The 23843-nt window shown below is 33.5% G+C and overlaps 1 protein-coding gene and 1 long non-coding RNA gene across 3 annotated transcripts; one reads left to right on the forward strand and one right to left on the reverse strand.

The window, feature by feature from the left end:
• Positions 1 to 4810: 4810 nt before the first annotated feature.
• Positions 4811 to 13843, forward strand: LOC104114145 (AUGMIN subunit 8). Of its 2 annotated transcripts, none has more exons than XM_009624524.4 (7): positions 4811 to 4950; positions 7711 to 9162; positions 9676 to 9795; positions 10650 to 10766; positions 11268 to 11357; positions 12556 to 12663; positions 13453 to 13843. In XM_009624524.4, exons 2-7 carry the CDS (start codon positions 7876 to 7878, stop codon positions 13534 to 13536), a joined length of 1806 nt encoding a protein of 601 aa, XP_009622819.1. In that variant the 5' UTR covers positions 4811 to 4950; positions 7711 to 7875; the 3' UTR covers positions 13537 to 13843. The 2 variants fall into 2 exon arrangements, with proteins under 2 accessions (XP_009622819.1, XP_009622818.1); XM_009624523.4 differs by lacking the exon at positions 4811 to 4950 and adding an exon at positions 7281 to 7603.
• A 431-nt stretch (positions 13844 to 14274) lies between these two features.
• On the reverse strand, positions 14275 to 22174 carry LOC104114146 (uncharacterized). Its single transcript, XR_690327.4, has 2 exons — positions 21866 to 22174; positions 14275 to 14635 (listed from the first exon to the last, which is right to left on the reverse strand). It is a non-coding gene; the product is annotated as an uncharacterized lncRNA (long non-coding RNA).
• Positions 22175 to 23843: the final 1669 nt, after the last annotated feature.

Here is a 23843-nt window from a genome sequence, read left to right on the forward strand (position 1 = left end):
TGCGGCGCTGGACATTCGGAGTTTTTAGATGACAAATATATATATATATATATATATATATATATATATATATATATATATATATACACACACGACGTTATCAGAAGTTTGGTTAATTAATGGTTGACCTAATTCTATATTTGGTATTCTCTCAAATAATTTGTCGGATTTTTCTTTTACACGCCCCTTAAGAAATATTAGTTAGGAGGAGGATTGGACTATTTAATTTACCATTATTTATATCTTAAGATATAATCTCTCTTCATTTTTTTCGATAAGAATAATTCTTCATTTAATATTTGTTCTATTTATGTGCATCTCCCTCTTCAAGAACAATTATTATTAAGGGTAAAATAGAAAAAGTATAATTTATTTTGTCTAAAACTTATAAAATAACAAATAACAAGTTCAATAACAAATTAACCATAACAATCGAAAGTGTTTCATTAAAATCAATAATTTAACAACAAATGCTACTATTATGACACCAATAAAGAAGCAATTACTATCATTTGAATGCTTCAATTTGCATTTTTCCTTTGAGGTTACAACTTGCAATTGATGAATAAAGGCACCAAATTCGTACCAAAGCAAAAGTTGAAGGCCAAAATAATTGCTCCTATGTTATTATATTGATGCAACAGGCTAACTACCTAGGCTTGTCACTCCATCCTCCCTAGGATTTAAGATATATATTTTTTATTTGTGATGTCCGCCCCAATTTATTACTTGCATATCGATTAATTTCAAGGAATACACGCTACCATTTTGAAACATCATCACCAAAAATTATATATCGGGACACATAAAATATGCAACAAGAACGAAGAGAGAGAGAGAGATTGTAAGTTGTAACCAAAATATCCAATAAACTAAAATTTCTTTTCCAACAAACTACAAAGATATTGTAAGTTATAACCATACTTCTTATAAAGAATTTTTGGAATGATCACTGACTCACATTGTTACATAAGTACTACTATTCTTTATTGTTGAAGGAGCTTTGGAACAATCGTAAAGTTATTTTTATGTAACCTGTAAGTTACGGGTTCAAGCTGTGGAAGCAGTCACTATTACTTGTATTAGGGTAGGTTGCCTACATCATACAGTTAGAGGTGCGGCCCTTCCCCGGACCCTGTGTGAATGCTAGATGCTTTATACATCGGGTTGCCCTACTATTCTTTATGTTGTATTTAGAGGCGGATCTAGAGTTTATACTCAATCAGTTCAAAATTCATTATATTTTTAAAGTTATGTCACGTTGAAATTACTGAATTCAGATGATCCAGTGCTTTAAACCTGCATCCGTCCCTGGTTGCATTCACACATTTCCAATTCTAAGGGTGTGTTTGGTATGAACGAAGATGTTTTTTTTTATATAAAATGAGTGGTTTTATCACTTATTTTACTTTGTTTTGTTGGTAAGTGAAAACTTTTTTTCAGGAAAATATTTTCTAGTATTTGGTTATAGAGTAGAAAATATTTTTTTATGCTATACTCTTCACTCCCCTCCCCCCCCCCCCTCCCCTCCCAAAAAAAATACCCAACATTTTCATGACTTTATTTTCTTCAAGAATTTAATTGTTCTTCTAAAATTCATACAAACCCAAAGGAACTAATGTGTTGCTTTACTTTTTTACACAAAAATAATGTTGAAATTTGTGTTCCATAACTTAAAAAGTACTCTCTTTTTTTTGTTGAAAAAGAAACTACTATTTCTACAACATGAAAATAAAGTACTCATTTTGTTGAAATAAAAGAAAATACTTTTTACTATATCATTTTGTTGAAATAAAAGAAAATATTTTTTCTACATTATCAAAAGAAAGTACTTTTTTTTTGTTAAAATGAAAAAAAAAACTTTTTTTATATCGTGAAAAGAAAATACTCATTTGTTGAAAAAACATACTTTATCTATAACATGAAAAGAAAGTACTATTAATAATATTTTTATTTATAATGGGGTGGGTGATGGTGGGGTGGGTGAGGTGGGGTGGAGATGGGAAATGGGGGAAAGTTGGAAAAAAGTTTTGGAAAATATTTTTCCTTTTCTTGATAGGGAAAACATTTTCCTATCCGAAACATTTTAGCGAACCAAACATGAAAAAATTGAAAAATATTTTTATTGACTAAGAGGTAAAGTAACCTAAATGCTAAGTACCAAACAATAAGTAGGGTATACCCCAAAAATATTAACGAATTTTTTATTGGCTAAGAGGTAAAGTAACCTAAATGCTATAGGCCACAACAAAAGTTAAAGTTTAGGGGGGGACTAAATTTTGATACAAATCTTGAGCTCCCCGTGATATGGACTCATCATGATCTATTATAGCATTTTCATGGACTTAAATTAAAGCAAGTGGTCCTTTATTGATTTATTTATTAAGTTATAATGATGTAAAATCATCAATATGACTAATCATATTACACACAACCAAAAGAGAAAAAGAGAAAAAGAAAAAGAAGATAAAATATAATTCTTGATGCAAAAGTTCATGACGCACGGTTCAACTCCCGACTTATGCGGTATCAGGATTTGAAGTTTATGGTTCTGAACTTGCCACAAAGTTCGTAGTTCGACTCAGTTAGTGGATTTGCAATTAAGAATTTATACATATTAAATAAATCTCCTAATGTAAATACATAATCTAAACAATTGTTATTGAGTTCGCCTGAACTCGTACTCTAGCTCCTCCCCTAACTTATATCAGTACATTCATAGTATATGAAATAACGATATCACTAACTCGACATTATATATATTTGACTTGAAATGTTGGCTTGTTGAGGAAAAAATTAAGTAGGAGTTTGGACATAAAAATTATAATTTTTGAAAAAAAATAATAGTATTTGGAGTTAAGTTGAAAAATAAAGTATTTGAAATTTGAATTTATGTTTGGATATGCATTTCACTTGAAAAAATATTGCGATTTTGTGAGTGGAGAAAAAAAATTAAATTTTTTGAAAAAGTGGTCAAAACCACTCTTTGATTTTTGAAAAACTCATTTTCGAAATTTTTTCAAAAACTTGCAAAAATTCATGGACAAACATATTTTTGAAGAAAAAATTCGATTTTTTTTTAATGGACAAACGGGTCCTAAGTTTTATTTGCAATTTTTAGCATCATGTGTGCGATTCATGCTTTCCGAGTTGAAAGACCCTTTCATTTCAGAAGTTGATGTTCATCTCCCTGTTTGACGAACACCACTTAAATAATAAATTATAGTTGGTATTCGTCAAACTATAGAGATTATTTTTGGTAAATATCAGAAGTTGATGTTCCTCTCTATGTCGTGACACATTTAGTCCAATAAATGTGCAAATTAAGTGTTTGATAGGACACAGGTTCAGTTAAAGTACTTAAATAAAAAACAATGTGACAATTTTAGCGGAGCTGCCTATATATTTAGCTTATTATTTATATATGCCTCTAAATTGATTGTGAAATTGAATATCATAATATGTGATTGTATATATTGTGAGTCATATAATTCTTCTAATCATTGAGCAATTATTCATTTTACCACAATCTTATGAGGAGTAGTAGTTTTTTTCTTTTTCGAAATAATAGTATCTTAAATCATTACGAAAAAGAAATGGATGAAGAAGAATTAGACCAAGTAATAATAAACATTATAATAATTTTAAAACTATTTTCATCTCTTAGTTGACAAACTCCTCTCAATTACTTTTCTAAATTTTTTTTAACTCCACTTAATGCACAACTAATGAGACTTTGATGAACTACTACAATAATAATATCATATTCAGTGTATTTTCACGATATGAGGTCTGGGGAATATAGAGTGTATGCGAACCTTACATCTATTTCGAGACGGTAGATAATTTATTTTCGATAGTTCCTCGTTTAAACATTGATGAACTAATAAGGAAAAGGAATTGGTCACTTCCTTTAAGCCGACCTACTATGATTTTGACAAAAATAAAATCCTTAGTTCAAGTATAGGAATACTAGCTACTTGAGTTGTATCCTTGAATGATGTGATATGATGATAACGATTTATTATTTTTACTTAATTAAAGGTTTTAAGTTCGAATGTTAAATATAAAATTTTCAAAAAAAAAAAAAATTTACTTTTCTTAATGACCTTTATGACAAGAAACCAAATTAATCAAACACGTTGTCTTTGGATTCAAATACTTGAAGCAAAAACAAAAAGAACTTAATTTGTTAATTGTAAATAAATTACAGTAATTACAATGACGTTAATTATTTTATTTTTCATATTGAATCCTTCTTTCAAAATTGTGTCCACCCTCGAGAAACACAACTCATGCATATCAATTCAAACTTTTTTGATATTTTATTACCATTAGAAGTTTGACACGATCTCGACATAGATGCGGCTAAAATTTAAAGTTTATGCGTTCTGAATTTGTCATAAAACCATAGCTCATCTTGGTTATTGAGTTCGTTATTAGATATCAAAATATATTTAATATAATTTCTAATACAAATACAATATTTAAAAAAAAATAACTATGTTCGATCGAACCCACACCTAATAAAATAACTTCGCCTCCGCCTCTATGACCTGATATATGTGTTATGGTAGATAACATGTATTAATGAAATAATTAATGCGTGTGCAAACTGATCTGATAATTCTGTTATTAAAAAGAAATTTTTAAAGTCGGAAAAAAAGTAGAAGACGTCAAATCGCGGAATTCCCGAAGATGATATCGTTATTATTATTAATTATTAATTATTAATAAAGAGAAAAATAGACAAAAAAGTTTGAGTTTTTTGGCCTATTTTACTAATCAAAATTGGGTGGCGCCAAAAAAGAAACCAACTACGTCTTTTCTTTTTCTTCTTCTCCTCTCTCCCCAAACCATATTATACGGTTAATTAACGTAACTTCGCCGGGAAATTAACGGCGGCTGTCGTCCGGCGGCGACTTTGATGTTTTGATTATTTAATTACTGGTTAGTTTTGATTTCTCGCATTTGAATTTGTTCTGCGAATATTATATACACGTGATATATATGTATTTGAATTTTGAAATTCGTACGCGATTACGTGTTTTCGCCGGCAAATTAACAGCGGCTGTCGTCCGGCGACTTCGATTAACAGTATATTTTTAACTTATTTTTCTTTTGTTTTACAAATTAGAATATTTTTTACAAAAACTGCAAATTTTAAATCAAATTTCGGGCTTTTTCTGGATTTTAGTTATATTTTCCGTCTCTGTATTGCTAGGGTTATGAACTATGATCATGTATTAAAAACGAAACTTTTCAATTGGATTAGAACATTTTTAGCTTTGTTTGCCGTGTTTTTCGAATTTCATATTCTAAAAAGGATTCTTCTTTTGTCATATTTTGACAATTTTATTAAGATTTTTAATTTTATAGGGAAAATTGGACTTTTTTGTTTAAATTTGGAATTGCTTTTCTCTGTTTAGCTTCCTTTTTATCTCTGTTTTGCAACGGTTTTGATCAAGTTTTTGTTACCAAAATTTGTTCAACTTTTTGAACTTTCAAATCATATTTATGATGGCACTGTGTTCCTGATTTATGTAGTTGTTATTGTTCTATTGCCTCTTTTTCATCTTCTTGTGCTTCGAAAACAGCTTCTCTATCCGGGCAAGGGTATTTCATGCTCCTGTGTTTTAAGAAATAAAATTATTCTATCATTATGTTTGAAAACTTACTGAGTATTGTGTAAAATTCTCTTTCATCACTCTGTTTCTATGTGTAGGCAAAATAATAGTACTGCTACTTACTAATTAGGAGTAATTTGTTTCTAGTTTCTGAACCATCTTTATGGTGACTGTACATGAATAATGCAGATGTCCACAGAATTAGGAACAAAATCTGCCACAGCACATTATTAGATCTATTTTTCTTATGATTTCAATATATTCTCAATATTTCGTTGGTTTTTGTTCCTAAAATCCACTAAACAAGGGAAATAGTTAACATAAGAAATATTTATTTTTTGAATTTCTCCTTTTATCGATGTAGGCTTGTTTAGTGTAAAAAATAGTGTATATAGATTTTTTACATAGATATGAATAATTTTTTAAGTGCATTTATGATACTGAGAGTTCATGGGTATGGACAAAGATCTTACTTGCACGTGGTCCTCCATTTCCGCCCCCATAACCCTATATATTTATCTATCATTTGCTTGCTTAATTATTTTCTTATTCCTTTTATGGAGTATGATTGGGAAACAAACAAGAGTTTTATTATAATTTTATATCATTCTCCTAATTATTTAGTTAAAGCACCGAAATGCAGTTAATCTTGAAAAAGATGATTGAAAGCTTATTTGCTTGTTGATTCAAGCGTGACCTCCTAATTAATGAAGATAGGATCAAATCTCAGGCACGTAGTCAAAAAATAATATTAGTACTTCCTCCGTTCTCCGTGAATACGAAGTTTAAGAAAAAATGTAGATTTTTAAAATTTGTGGTCCTAAACAAATCAAAAAGGGACCTATAGTATTTGTGTGGTTATAAAAGCTTCTCATTAGGATAGAATTGTAAGTTTAACCTAAATTTTTTTCAAATTTAGAAAATTGTAATTATTTTTGGAACAGACCAAAAAGAAAATAGATTTACGTAAATTGGAACGAATGTAACAGTTGATTTCTTGCATATGCTCAAACGAGTTGTTTGATACTTGTACTTGTGAGAGGCAGTAGGTAGGAGTAAAATTAATTAGGTGCCTACAAGCTAGCTTGAAAGTCACCGCTATTATAAAAAAATAAGAAACCCAATTTATTTATTTGTGAGAAATTATCTTGTGTATAGTTACCTTAGGTGTAAGTTTGAGTGTAACTGAATTCCCTTTCATGAAAAGGAGTTGGGTGTGGGAGAGAAGGAACAAGACAGAGGGGCTGTGACTATCTGTGTAATATATCCAGCTTGGCTGACCATGGCACTCCCGTGAGAGGGATAAAAGGTTGTTGTTGGGGCCACAGGGAAAGAGGGGGGTCAAAAAGGAGAAGCAAAATTAGGAATGGGAAGGAAAGAGATACCAAAACAAATTATTATTAAAGGTTATGGTTGAATGCGGAATGGTAAATATTCTTCCATTCTTAAATAGAAATTTCTAGTTTAAGCCATGGTATATAATAGTCACTGATAGGGAGTAATGTTACCTCCAAAAGTGGAATTTTTTGGTATGAATTTGAACTGATCGCTTCCCAAAGCGTGTATTGGACCTCGGGTGGAAAAGTAAAAAAAAGAAGGAAAAAAAAGTAAATGAGAGAAGCTTTTCTTGTCCTGTGCATCATTATTAGTCCTATTTCTTATCCTACACCCACCCCGTCTCCCACTATACTTCCCCATTTCGAGGGAAGAGGTTAATATAACCTCTTTCTCTTTCTTTAACAAGCATACAATTTTTAATTTTTTTTCTCTGCCTGCCAATGTACATTCTTGTCTTGATAATATTACTGATTTGGCATATATTAGCTTAGGGATTCCTCTTTTAATTGAGTTCTTGACATTTGCTTGATCTACCTGGTTTTGGGTATTGATCATTGTGATTATAGAACAAGAATTTGCATTTTATTGGCTGGGATTCTAATATTGATTCTTCTTTAGATCTGGGTGCCTGTAAAGATGTATTCTTTTGATCATCCTTTTTCTTTTTTCAAATGGTTTATTAATTATTCCTTCTTTAATTTTATCTTTAGTATATCTTACTTTTAGCCTCGAATTTTTGTGGCAGATTTACAGCAGAGAAAAGGATCTTACTTTATTGGCATCGGTGTATAATTCATCAGATTAAAGTTGGGTTCTTGAGAGCTGAGCTTTTCAAGAATGGCTTAAGTTGTTATTAATATAAGAAAGGGGATATCATTATATCAATGCTGTCTAATCTTGGACAGTTTGGATGGATGTGTATGAATCAAAGTTAGCATTTCAGAAGCAGAATTCAACAGTGGAGAAGAACAATGGAAACACTCGCAGGCCAAGAACCAGAGAAGTTAGTTCTAGGTACAGGTCACCTACTCCTTCAGCAGCATCCTCTGGCGTTAGACGTTGCTCTTCTCCAAATGTCACAAGAATTGGAACTACTACATCAACAATGTCGTTGCCTAAACGAGCCATATCGGCTGAAAGGAAACGCCCCACCACGCCTTCATCACCTACCCGTACTACATCACGACCATCAACACCTGTACAGGATACATCTGTGGAAGAATTGTTGTCCAGAAAGTTGGGAGGTAATCGGTTGCCAGAATCTTTGTGGCCCTCAACAATGAGGAGTCTCAGTGTTTCGTTTCAATCGGATACCTTTTCTTTACCTGTAAGTAAGAGAGAAAAACCTGCCTCTCATGCTCTATGTGATCGTACTTTGAGGCCATCATCAAATGTAGTGCAGAAACAGGGCGAAACGCCTCCTGCTTCTCGAAAGGCGACACCAGAGAGGAGGAGGAGTCCATTGAAGGGAAAGAATTCTGCTGATCAAGCAGAGAATTCTAGACCAGTTGATAGTTTAAATGCTCGATTAGTTGATCAGCATCGATGGCCCAGTAGAATGGGTGGGAAGGTATCATCTGGTACTATGAACAGAAGTGTTGATCTGAGTGATAAGAGTAGTAAAATTGCGCCAATTAGACGCTCAGTCACGCCTTCCTTGAGGAGATTATCTTTGGATGGTTATACCACACCATTGCAAAAATCTTCCAGCGACTTGCTGTCACTAGTATCATCCGATGATAGAGTAAAAGGTAGAGTTCTGTCAGTAGATGATAGTTCACTTTCAATGCAGAAGTCCACATCTTCGAGTTCATTGGAAAGAACAGTACAAGGGAATCCAGTAGCTAGATCTCAGACTGTTTCAGCTCCTGGATCACGACTTCCGTCACCGAATAAGGCATCTGTTATATCATCCTCTGCATCTAGAGGAGTCAGTCCATCTCGAACAAGATCAGTCCCAAGTACACCATCTAGAGGGCCAAGTCCTTCTCGGATAAGACCATCTAGTCCATCTAGACAACCCAAAACTTCTACTTCTGTCCTCAGCTTTATTGCAGATATTAAAAAGGGGAAGAAGGCAGCTAACCACATAGAAGATGTTCATCAGCTGAGGCTATTGTATAATAGACATCTCCAATGGCGGTATGCTAATGCCAGGTCAGATGCAGCATTGCACGCGCAGAAACTTCAAGCAGAGGTTTGGTTATTTCCCTTGCGAAGCTTCATTGTGTGCCTTTAGACTTATTTCTTTAGTTACCTTATAATCATTAAAAAAAAAATCCATTGTGCCTCACGGAGTTCTCTTCTTCTAAATTGGTTAATAGTGATCTTATGCATGGAAATGTTCATTTGGTTCCTGAGAAGTACTGCATGACAGGAAAATCTATTAAAAATGACTGCGGTATGGACATTGTTTGGAATATTAATACAGAAGGGGAAAGATTATAATTAATGAACTTTTGATCACAAGAAGCAGGTTAAAACCCGTTTTTTATAATAGTATAGAAAAGCTGGCATTCATTTATCTTACTAATATTGGCTTCTTACTTTCTAATTTATTATTTAATTATGTTTTGTGGGGTTGGGATCATGGACTGATATCTTTGTGGCTTGATGTTCTCTGGGAGCTTTCCGATATCTCCCCATCATATAACCGACTTGGTTGCGTTTTTGCTGATTTAACTGACAGTTTTAATTTCCGCATGTGCAGAAAACATTGTACAATGTCTGGAGGAATACGTCAGATTTATGGGCTTCTGTTATTAAAAAGAGAACTGCACTCCAACAGCTGAAGCTGAAGTTGAAGCTTTTTGCAGTCTTAAATGAACAGGTAATGTATCTTTATAACATATGATTCGAATATCATCTCTGATGTTTTAATCTTTATGTTTTTAGTGTTTTCCAGAAAAATCTGTGGATTGTAGATTTCTAGAACTTCCTTATCATAGGATGATCCAGTTCAAAATGAAGATTTGAGTTTAAACCACATCTTTTGTCTTTTCTCGTCTGTGTAAGGGATTTAATATAGGCAATTATTGGCTTGTGGTTGAAGTTTGTAGTGATGGAAAGCAGGACTTTCACTGTGGAATTCCATGAATTTTCCTCTGGCTTAGTTCAAATCATTGAACACTATATGAATGTAGTCTCCTTTTTGTGATGAGTTTCTCCTCATAATTGAACTATTAGGTATGAGTAGGACGCAGTCACTTGTTAGCCAGAAGAATGTACCATTTTTAGGTACTATATGATATCTTCCTGTTATCTGGAACCTAACACCCATAAAATGCTTGAGGTTTTGATATGAATATGTGAATTTAGATATCTTCTGTTCATAATAGTGAAAGCTTTTAAACCTAGAATTTTGAGCTTGATTTTTTCTTGCAGAAACAGTCTCTAGTCAGGTCTTACCTTTAACTGTTCCAGACTTCTTCGTAATTCCTTTCCTTATGCTGATTTGACTTCTCTGTATCTGGATATATTTTGAAAATCAGGGTTCAGAAGAATGGTATGTAACAATATCATTTGGGGAGGGGGGGTGGGGTGGAGTAAGAGGTTTTTGTAGCATAACTGATGTTAAAACTCACGTTCATTTGTTCAGTAGACAATATGATTTCTATTTAGATCTTTACTGTAGATGTGGCGTTATTGTTTAAACTGATTTTGTTTCGGAAATGATTGGTTCAGCTCACCTACCTCGATGAGTGGGCTTCAATTGAAAGGGATCATACCAGTTCAGTATCCCATGCTATACAAGATCTACAGGCATGCACTCTCCGTCTTCCGATTATTGGACGAGCAAAGGTATGCAACTTGATACTTAGAGGTAGTTTGGTAGAGTGCATTAGAGAAAATAATGCATGCATTATCTTTGTGTATTAGTAAAACCTTGTTTGGTACACTTTTTCAACTTATGTATAACTAATACATCTTTGGTATTATCCTATGTATAGCTAATGCATAGCAAACCATGGTATTAGCAATACCAAGGCTATTAATGCATGCATTAGCATGGTTAAAGGCCAAATTATCCTTATAGTCCTTTAAAGCTAAAGAATATGGAGGGCATTTTTGTAAACAAACAATTTTCTTAAAAATTATGCAATGGATTCTAATTTTTAATACACTACACCAAACAATGGATAAGAAATAACCTTTGCATAGCTAATGCTTGCATTACTAATCCCTGCATTACTAATACACCTTATTCAACATTATTCTTATACACCCTACCAAACGACCCCTTGGTGTTTTGAGATCAATGCTTCCTAAGACAGAGTCTTATTCGAGTTGGCTCTTTTACAGGGTGATATTGAAAGTGTTAAGGAAGCTGTTTGCTCAGCTGTTGATGTAATGCAGGCAATGGGATCCTCCATGCGTTTTATATTGTCTAGGGTAAGTTCTTATATTATTTTAAGTTCTACTTTTTCTTGTTCTTTCTTACCATTAATTTACTTTCCCTATCTCTAGTGTTTAAGTAACATAAAATGCAATAGCAAATTGGACCAAATGGTGTTGTCTTTTACTATCAGGCTTTTTACAATCCACAATTGTTGTTTGAGATGAGAGGGAGTGAGAGAGCTGATATTAGAGAGATAGAAAGGTCATTAGCACCAGAGGCGGATCCAGGATTTAAATCCTGTGGGTTCAATTTTAAGATTTTTAACATTGAACCCATTATATTTTTAAAGTTATGGGTTCATATCTACTATTTTTGCAATTTTAATAAATTTTTACATACAAATTTTTACTCCGCGTCAAAAGTTATGGGTTCAATTGAACCCGTAGCTAATACGCTACATCCGCCTCTGATTAGCACATAGTTTTCTGTAACAGAGCTGGTAGCTACGTTATGCTAGAATCATTTTAGTTTGTTGAGCAGCAGAAGTTGCAACTTTGACTGTTTGACAAATGTAGAGATTCTCTTTGCACATTTTCTATTAGTGTTATACTGAGCGTCGATTTTCAAAAATAATATTGATTTGACGGAATGAATGATATGTATCTCAGAAAAATTTAAAGATTCTCTTGCTATTTTTTTCTTTTTCTAATAAATCTTCTTGCTATTCAAGATATGTTGCAGATGGAAAACTAAACTATAGATGAATACGACAATGCTCTGAGAATTAGGCTTAAAATTCTTACGCTTAGACTTCTGGATTGCCTTTGGCCTTTACCGACAGTTAGAAACTCTTAAATTGCCGAAGTCCACCCAAAAAGTAGATTTTATTTCTTGTGTAAGATAGCCTCAATTGAAGTACTAAAAGGAGTTGATACTACGAGCACAAACAAAGATCATGGGGCCATCCAGACTGCCAGTAATTATTGAATCACAAGTTATATTACATTCTTTGTCTATCTAAAAATGTGACTTTCAAGAGCATGATTTTTTGAAATGTGTTAAAAACATTTATTGAACCTGGGCCAATTGCTTTCAGTCTGTTTTATTAGAATTGAATGTCAAACAATCTAAAGTCTCAACTTGGTATCTTGATTGCTAAGAGCTTCTATATAATTGTCTGCACTGCGCTTTTGTTTGTGGTAAAATTGTTTCATACAATTTTCCCTAATTTTTGCATTCTGCACTTTGCAGGTGGAAGGGATGAACTGCCTGGTTTCTGAACTTGCTGATGTGGCAGCTCAAGAGCGAGCCATGCTGGACGAATGTGAAGCCTTGTTGTCTTCAACAGCGGCTATGCAGGTGAGACAAAAATTGGGGCCTCATAAAGTTATTGCCTTCATTACAGAATCTCCTCAACTACTCCTTAGTCTTCACTCTTCTCCCTGTCCTATTCACTTCTCCATTTAATGCCTTTATCATAGTTCAACCCAGTTGATGTATCATTTTTATCATCTCCCATATCCATATAGTGATCTTCTTCTTCTGGCATTTGGACTGAAATTACTTTTTACTTTATTTCAGATTCATTCTCCATTCCTTGCATGTTAGGATGACAATTTACGGTCATTATGGATCTGCATTGATCAGCATTAGTTTTTACCCAACAATGAAAATTCATGGTTCTAGTAACCAACAAAATGTGCAGTATCTATTATAGAAACTCAAAAAGTAAAGTCCCACCATGTCTAGCTTAAACGTCTTAGGAGGTTATCTCAGTGCGTAGGGCAGCTCGGTGCACTAAGCTCCCGCTGTGCGCAGGGTCCAGGGAAGGGCCGGACCACAAGGGTCTATTGTACGCAGCCTTACCCTGCATTTCTGGCTTTCTGCAAGAGGCTATTTCCACTGTTTGAACCCGTGACCTTCTGGTTACATGGCAACAACTTTACCAGTTACGCCAAGGTTATCTCAGTGTTTGATAGTACATATAGTTCATGTAAGGAGGGTTTGTCATCTTCATTCTAAGCATGTGCTAATTCATTTTCCATCTCTATTCCAAATACATTACACGATGGATGGAATAGCGAGTATTTTTGATGTTCCATGTCCAATGAACTGATTATCTAATGCGATTACTTGACAATAATGCAGGTAGAAGAATATAGCATTAGGTCTCATCTTATACAATTGAAACAAGTTTGGAGAAGTGATGAGCAGCTGATACTTGGGAATTAGATAGCTTTACCAAATGCTTCTCAAAATGCAATTCTAACCAACTTTTCCTTATCAAATGAAGAATATGCCACATCTCCAGCCTTAGCTAGTGTGTATAGTAATAGTTTTTTTTTTCTTTTCATTCTTTTTTTCCTTCTAATTTATCATGGGAAATCTTGAATTATTCCATTCTTTTTTTCTTCTCCACATATCTTGCAAAAAGCTGTCGTCCCTATCCTAATGTAACTTTTTGTATCATCAACAAAAAAAGGAAATGCAAAGGAAGAAAAAGATTCAAAATTAGTTATAGAGAAGAAGCAAACTTCCCCGAAGATCATCTTTGAGCACGTTCTTAAACTTTTCCTTAAACTCAAATTTTCTATTTATTCATTTACATACAAACAAATTTGACAATCTTTTTTTCTATTGATCACTTAAGATTGGGATTGGAAATCATAAATAGAGAGCAAGTGACCGTTGCTAAAGAAGATGACTCACTTTGACATAATATGATTTTGAGTCTAGTTCTGTTCATTTATCGAATCATTGACAGCTCTATGCATATATTGCTTTAAAATTTTTGGAAACTCAAATTTGCCATTTATTGGATTCATTGATACCATTGCTTTTAGTAAATGTTTAGTATTTACACCATTCAGAGACTTTTATAATGTTTGTGTTTACCAAATGAATATGCTAAATTGGGAAAATTTACAAACGTAGCATGAAATAACAATAACATAATAAAGGGCATTTAAATTTGTTTAAGGAATTAGAAAATCTCCAATTCATAGGTGAGTAAAACAAATCCTTCGAGGATCATTCACAAAGTTGACAGCCTTAGCAATTTAGGTTATACAAAGGTTGAAGAATGGGATAGCTTATTCTATTCTGTTTTACCTTGCTCAGTTTTCCCAAAACACTCTTCATCGATGGCCTTTTGTCTCCAGGTCAGCTCTGTGATATCTGAAGCATTCATGAACCAAATGAGTTCTGCCAAACATAACCTCATCTACGACTGGCTCATATTAAGGATAACCAAATACAAATTCCTTTTTGGTTATCAATTCTATCAGTACAAGACCAAATATATAAACATCAGATTTCATCGTCGGTTTACCTGCATTGATCCAGGAAAATAAGATAACCACAATATGCATGCACATGTAGAAACAACAAATATGAGTAAATTTTTCCATACTTGGAAGCTCAAGAGTCATAGTTCTTAAAACAGATGCATGCTGTCAAAAAAGTAGGAAAACATAGAAAGTGCCATGGTATTTGGGGTTTTAAGAAGGTGCTTTAATTTAGTGAAAATGAAAACAAAAGTATAATGATGCAAGAAAATAACTACAATCATATGTCAAAGCAAGTTCAAACTTCAAAACTATCTTAAGTTCGGATTCAGATGTATAAATGCAGTAAGAAGCTCCAAGTTTTCTCAAACTAAAAAAGTACCTAATATTTCTATACCTAACCACTATCACTTTTGTTAACAATAATATCTGCTTTTAGAAAGCAAGAGGAACATCTCTAGTGGCGGATCCGCATTGTAACTAGGGGCGGAACCACGTGTTACTAAGCGGGTTCAACTGAACCCGTTTCATAAAAAAAAATAAAACTGTGTATATTAGTAAGTTTCTGATAAAATACTATTAGGGAGCATTTGAACACACTTGATGCATGCATGCTCTCTGTATAAGCGACCATTTGGGTTCGAACCCCGCTTTCACATTTGTGTATGCATATTTAAGTTTGTTTTTCCTTTTTGTATTTCGGTGGGCCTAGTAAGCTTGCGGGTCAAATTAACCACAACTTCTTGTAAATTTATTACACTAAAGTTTATTTTACTCGGTGTTGTCAAAAACTCATTTAAGGCACACTTAAGTCCTAAAGCTCAAAAGAGTTCAAGAGGATGCTTCACCTCGCTTATGTTGCACTTCAGTGTAGGCAAGGTACTAAAGCGTGTGCCTGCCAATGATTTCTATCTTGAATAGAGTTGTAATAAACAACCAAAGAAGTGTATTATATTGCGCATTTTTTTTACTAAAGCTCACACTTTAATTGCGAGTTGCACTTAACCCAATAGACTTAGAACACTTTTTAGAGTTTTTCGCCTTTGACAACACTGATTTAACTACAAAATTAGACCCTTCTACAAAGTGAATTTTCATTATCTCTTTCATAAAATTTGCTAAAACATGCAATTAATTTTATTTGATGAAATTATTTATATTTATTTAGAGTACGTCGAAAGTTTTTATTTGTCTTATATTGAAATTTTTGGTTTAGGGTATACGCCCCCTTGCTTTAATTATTGGCCTTAATTTAGTGATTTGTAACTCTTTTCTTATTGTCTTCTATTTGTAAATAATAGTAACTTGTTATTTCTTAACACAAACGTATTTTATATTCTGTCAAATTTCTTAGAGTTGATAAAAAATTTAAATTGATTTATTTGTTCAATTTTAACAAAACCTTGACTTCGCTGAAGTAATATTTGTTTAAATTAAATAGATAAATTGTTTGAAAAATAGAAGTGAATAGCTTTTTTGTTCTTCTTTAAGAATATGTGACAACAACAATAACAAGCCTAGTAATTTTCCGATGATAAGATGTACGCACCCTTGCCCCTACTCTGAAAGGGCAGAGAGGTTGTTTCCAATAGACCCTCGGCTGGAGAGCGGATGAAAAAAAAAGGTAGTGGTGACAATAAGTAGGAATAACAACAAGATAAAAAGACCGAAGTCAAGAAAGCAGTTAAACTCTAGGTAGTAAAAGCCAATGAATAGAAGGATATCATACGAACACTAATACTAGTGAACAGAGTAAAACAAATAGAAACGCTCGACTGCCTACCAGCCTTCTACCCTAATTTTTGACCTTCACACCCTCCTATCTAGGGTCATGTCCTCGGTCAGGTCCAACTGTGCCATGTCCCGCTTAATAGCTTCTCCCCAAGACCTTTTAGGCCTACCTTTATCCCTCCTAATACCCACTGACCTCTCGCACCTTCTGACTGTGGCTTCTATACTTCTCCTCTTAACATACCCGAACCATCTCAACCTTGCTTGTCGCATCTTATCCTCCACATGGGCTACTCCCACCTTATCCCAAATAATTCCATTCTTAATCATATCCAATCGGGTATGCCCACGCATGCACCTTAACATCCTCATCTCAGCTACTATTATCTTCTGGACATGAGGATTCTTAATAGGCCAACACTCGGCTCCATATAGCATAGTCGGTCTAACTACCGCCTTGTAAAACTTGCCTTTAAGTCTCAACGACACATTCTTATCACACAAGACACAGGAAGCGTGCCTCCACTTCATCTATCCTACTCCGATATCCGATATGGTGCGTGACATCCTCATCAATCTCTCTGTTACCTTGTATTATAGATCTAGGGTATTTGAAACTACCTCTCTTGGGGATGACTTGTGTATCAAGCTTCACCTTCATATCAACTTCCTGGGTAACGTTGTTGAACTTACATTCCAAGTATTCCGTCTTGGTCTTGCTCATCTTGAAACCCTTAGACTCAAGGGTCTGCCCCTAGACCTCCAGCCTCTCTTTAATACTACCTCGCGTCTCGTCAATAAGAACAATGTTATCATCAAATAACATACACCATGGCACCTCTCCTTGAATGTGTCGAGTCAATGCGTCTATCGCCAAGGAAAATAGATATGTGACCTTGGTAAAAGATATAGATATGCCGAATTTAAAATGACTTTATTTTAAAATCACGCTATGAATAAAAATGACAAAATGAAAAAGGAAATAAAAAAGATGCGATCAAATCCTTCCTGTAGTGCTCGGCACCGCTTTGACTACTGATTACCATCGTCTTAAAGCTCATTTGGCCAAGTTGCCAATAACTGCTTGTTTTTAAAAGTGCTTTTATAAAATACTCCACTTATTTGTTATCTCTTACGGTGCTGATATTATTTATCCGGTTTATGTTATTGTTACGGACCTTTTGTCTCTGAGCTGATAGTCTCCCGGAAACAGTCTTTCTACCCCTCCGGGGTAGGGGTAAGGTCTATGTACACTCTACCCTCCCTAGACCCCACTAGTGAGATTACTACTGGGTTGTTGTTATTGTACTTTTACAAAATACTCCCTCTGTTTCAATTTATGTGAACATGTCTGACTGGCACGGAGTTTAAGAAAAAATAAAGACTCTTGAACTTGTGTAAAATGAGGCACATATTTTGTATGACTATAAATCATTGCATAAGGTAAATTGTGTCCAAATATGAAAAGAGGTCATTCTTTTTTACATGGACTAAAAAGAAAATAGGTTCACATAAATTGAAATGGAGGGAGTAGCAGTTTGTGTTTGTCCAACTCATTCACGTAGTGCTTTTCGCAAGCAAATTGTGTTTGGGCAATCTTTCTAAAAAAATACTTCTAAGTATCAAATTAGGAAAAAGAACAGTTTGGGTTCACTTCGCAATTAGTACTATTTAAACGAAAAAAAAGAATTAAATATTTACTATAAAAAAAATTCAATTCAAATATAAAATACAAAAAAATATATAAATTAAATTTTTAATTAATATAAAATATAGTCATTCCCAATCAATAATATTGGGGGTATTTGGTATTATTTGTTATGTACATGATAATTCAAATATATTAAAATACAACATTCAATATAAATTAAATATACTATTATAAATCACTATATAAAAGAAGAAACTACTTACAGTAGAGAGAATATTCTAAAAGAGGGATAGGAGAAGGAACTAGAAATTGTCCGTCCTAAAACTCTCTTAGAGAATAAAAATATGATGAAAATACAAAAGAGAAGAACGTATGGTAGAAAAAAGAAAAAAAAAAAGGTTAAATTAATGAGGGATAATTTAGAAAATATAAATTTATTGTAATGATATTTTTGTCCTGAATAAATTAATTTTGTACTTCGACTTCTTGAAAGAAACTAGAATTTGTAGCTTCTGAAGCAGTAAAACTACTTCTGTTGTTGTTCAAAAGCATTTTTTTTTTATTTTGGCCAAACATCTCACAATTCCAAAAAAAGTACTTCTTTGATAGGAAAAAGTACTTTTGACTTCTCCAAAGCTTGGCCTAACAAGCTCTTACAAAAGCTTTAGCCGTGCCTTGCATATGTATTAAAAAATACAGTAAATATTTATAAATATTTGATTGTGAATCCAATTATTATTGTTTTCTATCAAGAATAATAATTACTATTATATATTAACTGAAAGTTGCTATCGAAACCCATAAATTGGATACACCTCTGAACCTCTCAGGCTGCATTACAGCTAAAGGTGTCCTTCAACAATAAACTACTCTAGCCTGATTAATCACATTTGGGAAAGGAAAAAATTAAGTAGAAAATGACATAAAAACAAGAGAAAGGTGTGAAAATGAATGTTATAATGTTGGAAATTAAACCAAGATTAATTATTATTCCTACACTGTCTAGAATTTGATGTTTACTAGTTTATTTAATTTATGTCTAATTAGGATTCACAACCAAAATCATGTAGGAATAGGTTTTCTAGATTCTATTCAAGTCTTGTTTTGTTGTATTATAAATAGGGGTGCTACTACATATTTTCTAGTGTAGAGAGATTCAAGAGTTTATGAGTTGTGAAAAAACTTTCTACCACGTTCTCTCCCGAGTTTAATAAATTTCTTCTATAGAGTTTTTGTTGAATTTTTTGCTTGTGCCTAAATTATTTTTGGGGTATTTCTATCCTTCAAATTGGTATCAGAACTTGTGTGAGGTTCTGTTAGAGCCTGTGTGAGATCCAAGAAAACAAATATGGATACTCTATTACCTAATTGTCCCATTTTTATGTTTGATGGCAAAAGTAATTTCAAAACTTGGTATCAACAGATGAAGAATATTTTTAAGGCTATTGGATTATGGTCCACCATTGATGAAGGATTTGAGGAACCCTCGAAAGGTGCAACGTTGACTGGTGATATAACTACGAAATTGGAGAAGAAGAGACATTTAGATTATAAGGCACGCTACTATCTCGCTATCAAGGTTGAATTGCATGTATCTAAAAAATATTTGCATGCAAAGTCATCAAAGGAGGCTTGGACAATCTTGGTGAAGTCATATCGAAAAGTTGCTGAAATAAAAAAGGAGAAACTGCAAGAGTTTAGGAGTCAATTTGAGTTGGCTCGTATGAGACCAACAGAGTCTATCAAAGAATTCTTTACAAGAATTGAAGAAATAGTCAATGGTCTAAGGACCAATGGAGAAGTATTGGAAGAAGTTAAAGTTGTTGAAAAAATATTGCAGTCTCTAAGTTTAAAGTTTCACAACAAGAAAGTTATTTTTGAGGCTACCAAAGAACTTAGCATGCTCAGACTTGATGATTTAAAAGGTGAATTGGTGACATACGAGATATCAATGAATCAACAGAAAGATGAGACATTGGAGGAGGCATAGCAAGAAAAGGATGATCAACCAAAAGAAAAGGAAGGCACACCAATAATGGTGGAAATAAATCAAGAAGGCCAAAATTCAGAAATAAAGATGAAAATAAGAGAAGATACATGTAATTTTTGTTGTGATAGAGATTCCATTAAAAGCGAAGAAAAGTCAAATAATGTTCAAATTGATATGCCAAGAATTTCTGCGATTGTTAAAAAAGACGATTTGGTTGCAAGAGATACCCGTCCAAAAGAGATTGGTGTTTTACAAGAAAAGTTATTTGATGGTATTGAAGATGAACCTAGTAACGAAAAAAGCAAGATGATTCATCAAGAGAAAATTTATGATAATCTACCCAAGATTGAAGCAGAAATAATTTGGGATTCAGAACTACAACACGTGATTATAGATATTGAAGATGTAATCAATTTCGTGCCATTGTTCGAGATTGCATGTTTCAAGCAAGAGGAAATGTTTATTGGTGGCATTACTCTACATCCTATAGAATGACAAATTAGAGTTGATTGATTGTATAAGTCCAACTATAAGGAAACCAAAAAAGTAGTTGATTTCAAAGTGAAGGAGAAATATGTTGATGATATTTTGAAGGGATTTACCATGAGTAAAGCCAAATCATATAAGAGCAATATTCAAGATAAATTGAAGTTGACTAAAGATGACACTCGTGATTTTGTTGATGCTACATATTTTAGGAAATTGGTGGAGAGTCTAAGGTACTTGACTTCTACAAGGCTTGATATTACTTATGGAGTTGGATTAATTAGCAGATTTATGAAGACTCCGCGACAATCCCACTTGCAAGCAGCAAAGAGATTTTTGAGATATATTCAAGGTACGCAGACTGATGGTATATTTTATTTAAAGACTAATGATAGTAGTCTTGTGGGATTTACAGACAGTTACTGGACTGGTGATACGATATAAAGAAAAAATACTTCTAGCTATGCATTTTATTTGGGTTCTGGTGTATTTTCTTGGTCTTCCAAAAAGTAACAAGTTGTTACTTTATCAACAGCTAAAGCAGAGTACATAGTTGCAACAAGTAGTGCTACACAAACATTGTGGTTAAGAAGCATGCTTGGATTTCTTCAACACAAGCAAGACAGTTCTACAATAATTTTTTGTGACAACAAGTCTGCAATTGAGTTAATAAAGAATCCAGTTTTTCATGGGTTTAGCAAACATATTGATATCAAATGTTACTTTATTCGTGACTTGGTTCAAGACAAGAAGATAGTTATTGAGTATTGTAAGATTGGAGAGCAAGTTGGTGATGTTTTCACAAAGCCACTAAGATTGGAGTTATTCATCAAGTTGAAGAAGATGTTGGGCATGATCAAGTTTGAATATCTTGGTTTAAGGGAGGCTGTTGGAAATTAAACCAAGATTAATTAGTATTCCTACGCCGTCTAGGATTTGGTATTTACTAGTTTATTTTATTTATGTCTAATTAGGATTCACAACCAAAATTATGTAGGAATAGGTTTTCTAGATTCTATTCAAATCTTGTTTTGTAGTATTATAAATAGGGGTGCTACTACATATTTTTTAGTGTAGAGAGGTAACTACGATATAGAGAGATTCAAGAGTTTTTGAGGTGTGAAAAAGCTTCTTACCATGTTCTATCCCTAGTTTAATAAATTTTTATTTATAAAGTCTTTATTGAATTTTTTGCTTGTACCTAAATTATTCTCGGAATATTTCAATCCTTCGTATAAACACAAGATAAAATGACATAAGCACAGCACGCGTGCGCGCGAGAGAGAGAGACGAGTAGATCATAATATTGCCTTCCTTAAACTCAATCGAATGGAACTATCACCAGCGTAATAGAATTCAAAGGGCAGAAACACTAGATCTGGACAATAATATAGCAAGAGAGAGGAGAGAAAAAACCTAGAGTACATCGAGCAGTAACGACGAAAAAGCTGTTGGTTATAGCGATTAGTTTCTTCACTAAGCATAGGGTTATGCCAATCTGACTCATACTCGTTGAAAGGTTGGTAAAAATATGGTAAATCACGGCATTCCTTCATCTTCTATCGCATCATCTGAATGCAGCTCACTTTCATCTCCTCCTCCTTCTCCTCTCTCATCTCAGCAAATTTCTAGGAGACGAGAACCAAAAGTAATTAGAGTCCCTTCTTTTATAAGTATCCCGTGGGAGGACTTTAAAATTTCCTCAACTTTTGTTGAGCGAAAAAGAAGAAATAACGCAAATACTGAGTTTTTTAAGGAGTAGATCCCTTATCTATAATTATTCACATAAATAATTAGTGGTTTTGGTTTATTTTAAAAATAGCAGTTTATTTTTACAGTTGTAGCATATCTCAAGATTATGCATTAAATAACAATATATTTAGAAAAACAAACGGACCCACAAATTAAGGGATTAGTTTTTTAAATCCTTTCACTTTCTCTCACATCTTAGATAAATATTCTTGGCTGAATACATAGACACCCCTTAAACTTGTCGTTACAATAAGGAATATGCGTGTCGTTCAACCTTCGGTGACATGGCAAAAAACCAATGAAAAACTGACGTGTGGCTCTTTCCCAGAAAAAACTTTGAAGCAATGTCCTTTTTAACTGTTGAGCATTAAAAAGGAGAGAACAATTCTGTATTTTTTTTCCAACTCTATTCCTCTGTTCATCTTCTTCCTTAGTTGCTCTCAAATCTCAAATTAGTTTATAGCTTATTCTTTAGCTTATAATTTTTTTCTCTATCGTCATCTTTCCCACACAAATTTCATTCCCTTTTTAAGACTTTTCTCTATTAGACCAGATTGAAGATTATCTCCGCCGGGATCGTCGTGTGTTATTCACCAAATTATGATCAAGTTCTATAGATTCTGGACAAAGTTTTCATCTTCTAACTCAATTAACAATACCGTGTTATGGAATAACAAACAACTAATTAAGAGAAACACTTTTGGGAGTTAGTTTTTTGTGAATAAACCAACAAACCTCACATCACCAGCCCCAAAGAGAACAACAAGAATTTGTCAACAATTGTGAAAGTAAAACGAAAATTTAAAAGTGTGACGAGCTGAAATTTTTTCTTTCTTTATTGCTAGGTGTATATTTCGCATTCTCTGTGCAACTTTGTGTGCTAGGCTTCTGTTTGTGTGTTTGTTTTAGTGAAGTTATGGTATTGAAGAGTGAGGACTAATGGTCATACTCATGTTGGTTTGTAAGTTTTGAGAGAAATTTTCTGTTTTGAGAAAAATAAAATGAGAGCAAGAAGAGAAAAATCAATGGGACTAGTCGTGCCTCTTAACAAAAATTAAGGTTAGTTTAAGTGTCTAGGTGAAAAAAAGGGACAAGTTCAAGGGTTGTCTATGTATTCTGCCAATATTCTTTCAAATTCTCCAAACCTTTACCACTGTTTTTTCTTAGCCACTGACTCGACAATTTTCATTCACTTACTTTCACTTAGGATTCGTTCAATTTTTGCTTAGTATTTTTGCAATATTAAAGATAACTTAGATAATAAAAACATAAACACGACTATTATTAATATAGTATACAGGTATTGTTGGAATTATAATAGTTACAAATAAAATGCATAAAAAATGTATCCGAAACATCAAGATATCATTATAATACAATAATTATACCATATATTATATTTGTATGGAACTTACATGATGACGAAAGTACTGTCATGGGCTGCTTTCCGGTCACGCCTCATGACCCCTTGGACGCGCCCCGTGACGTCCTGACAAGCTTCTCAACGCCTAATGTCATGGTCGGTCTCGTGGTCTCGGCAGTGCCAAGTGACAAGCGTGCATGTGCCTCTATCGCCACAACGATAGTCCTTGCTAGCGCCCAGCGGCAGGCGAATACCAACAGTGTCGAGCGCACAGACTAT

This window comes from Nicotiana tomentosiformis, chromosome 11 (genome assembly GCF_000390325.3).
Source record: "Nicotiana tomentosiformis chromosome 11, ASM39032v3, whole genome shotgun sequence".
Lineage (NCBI taxonomy): Eukaryota > Viridiplantae > Streptophyta > Magnoliopsida > Solanales > Solanaceae > Nicotiana > Nicotiana tomentosiformis.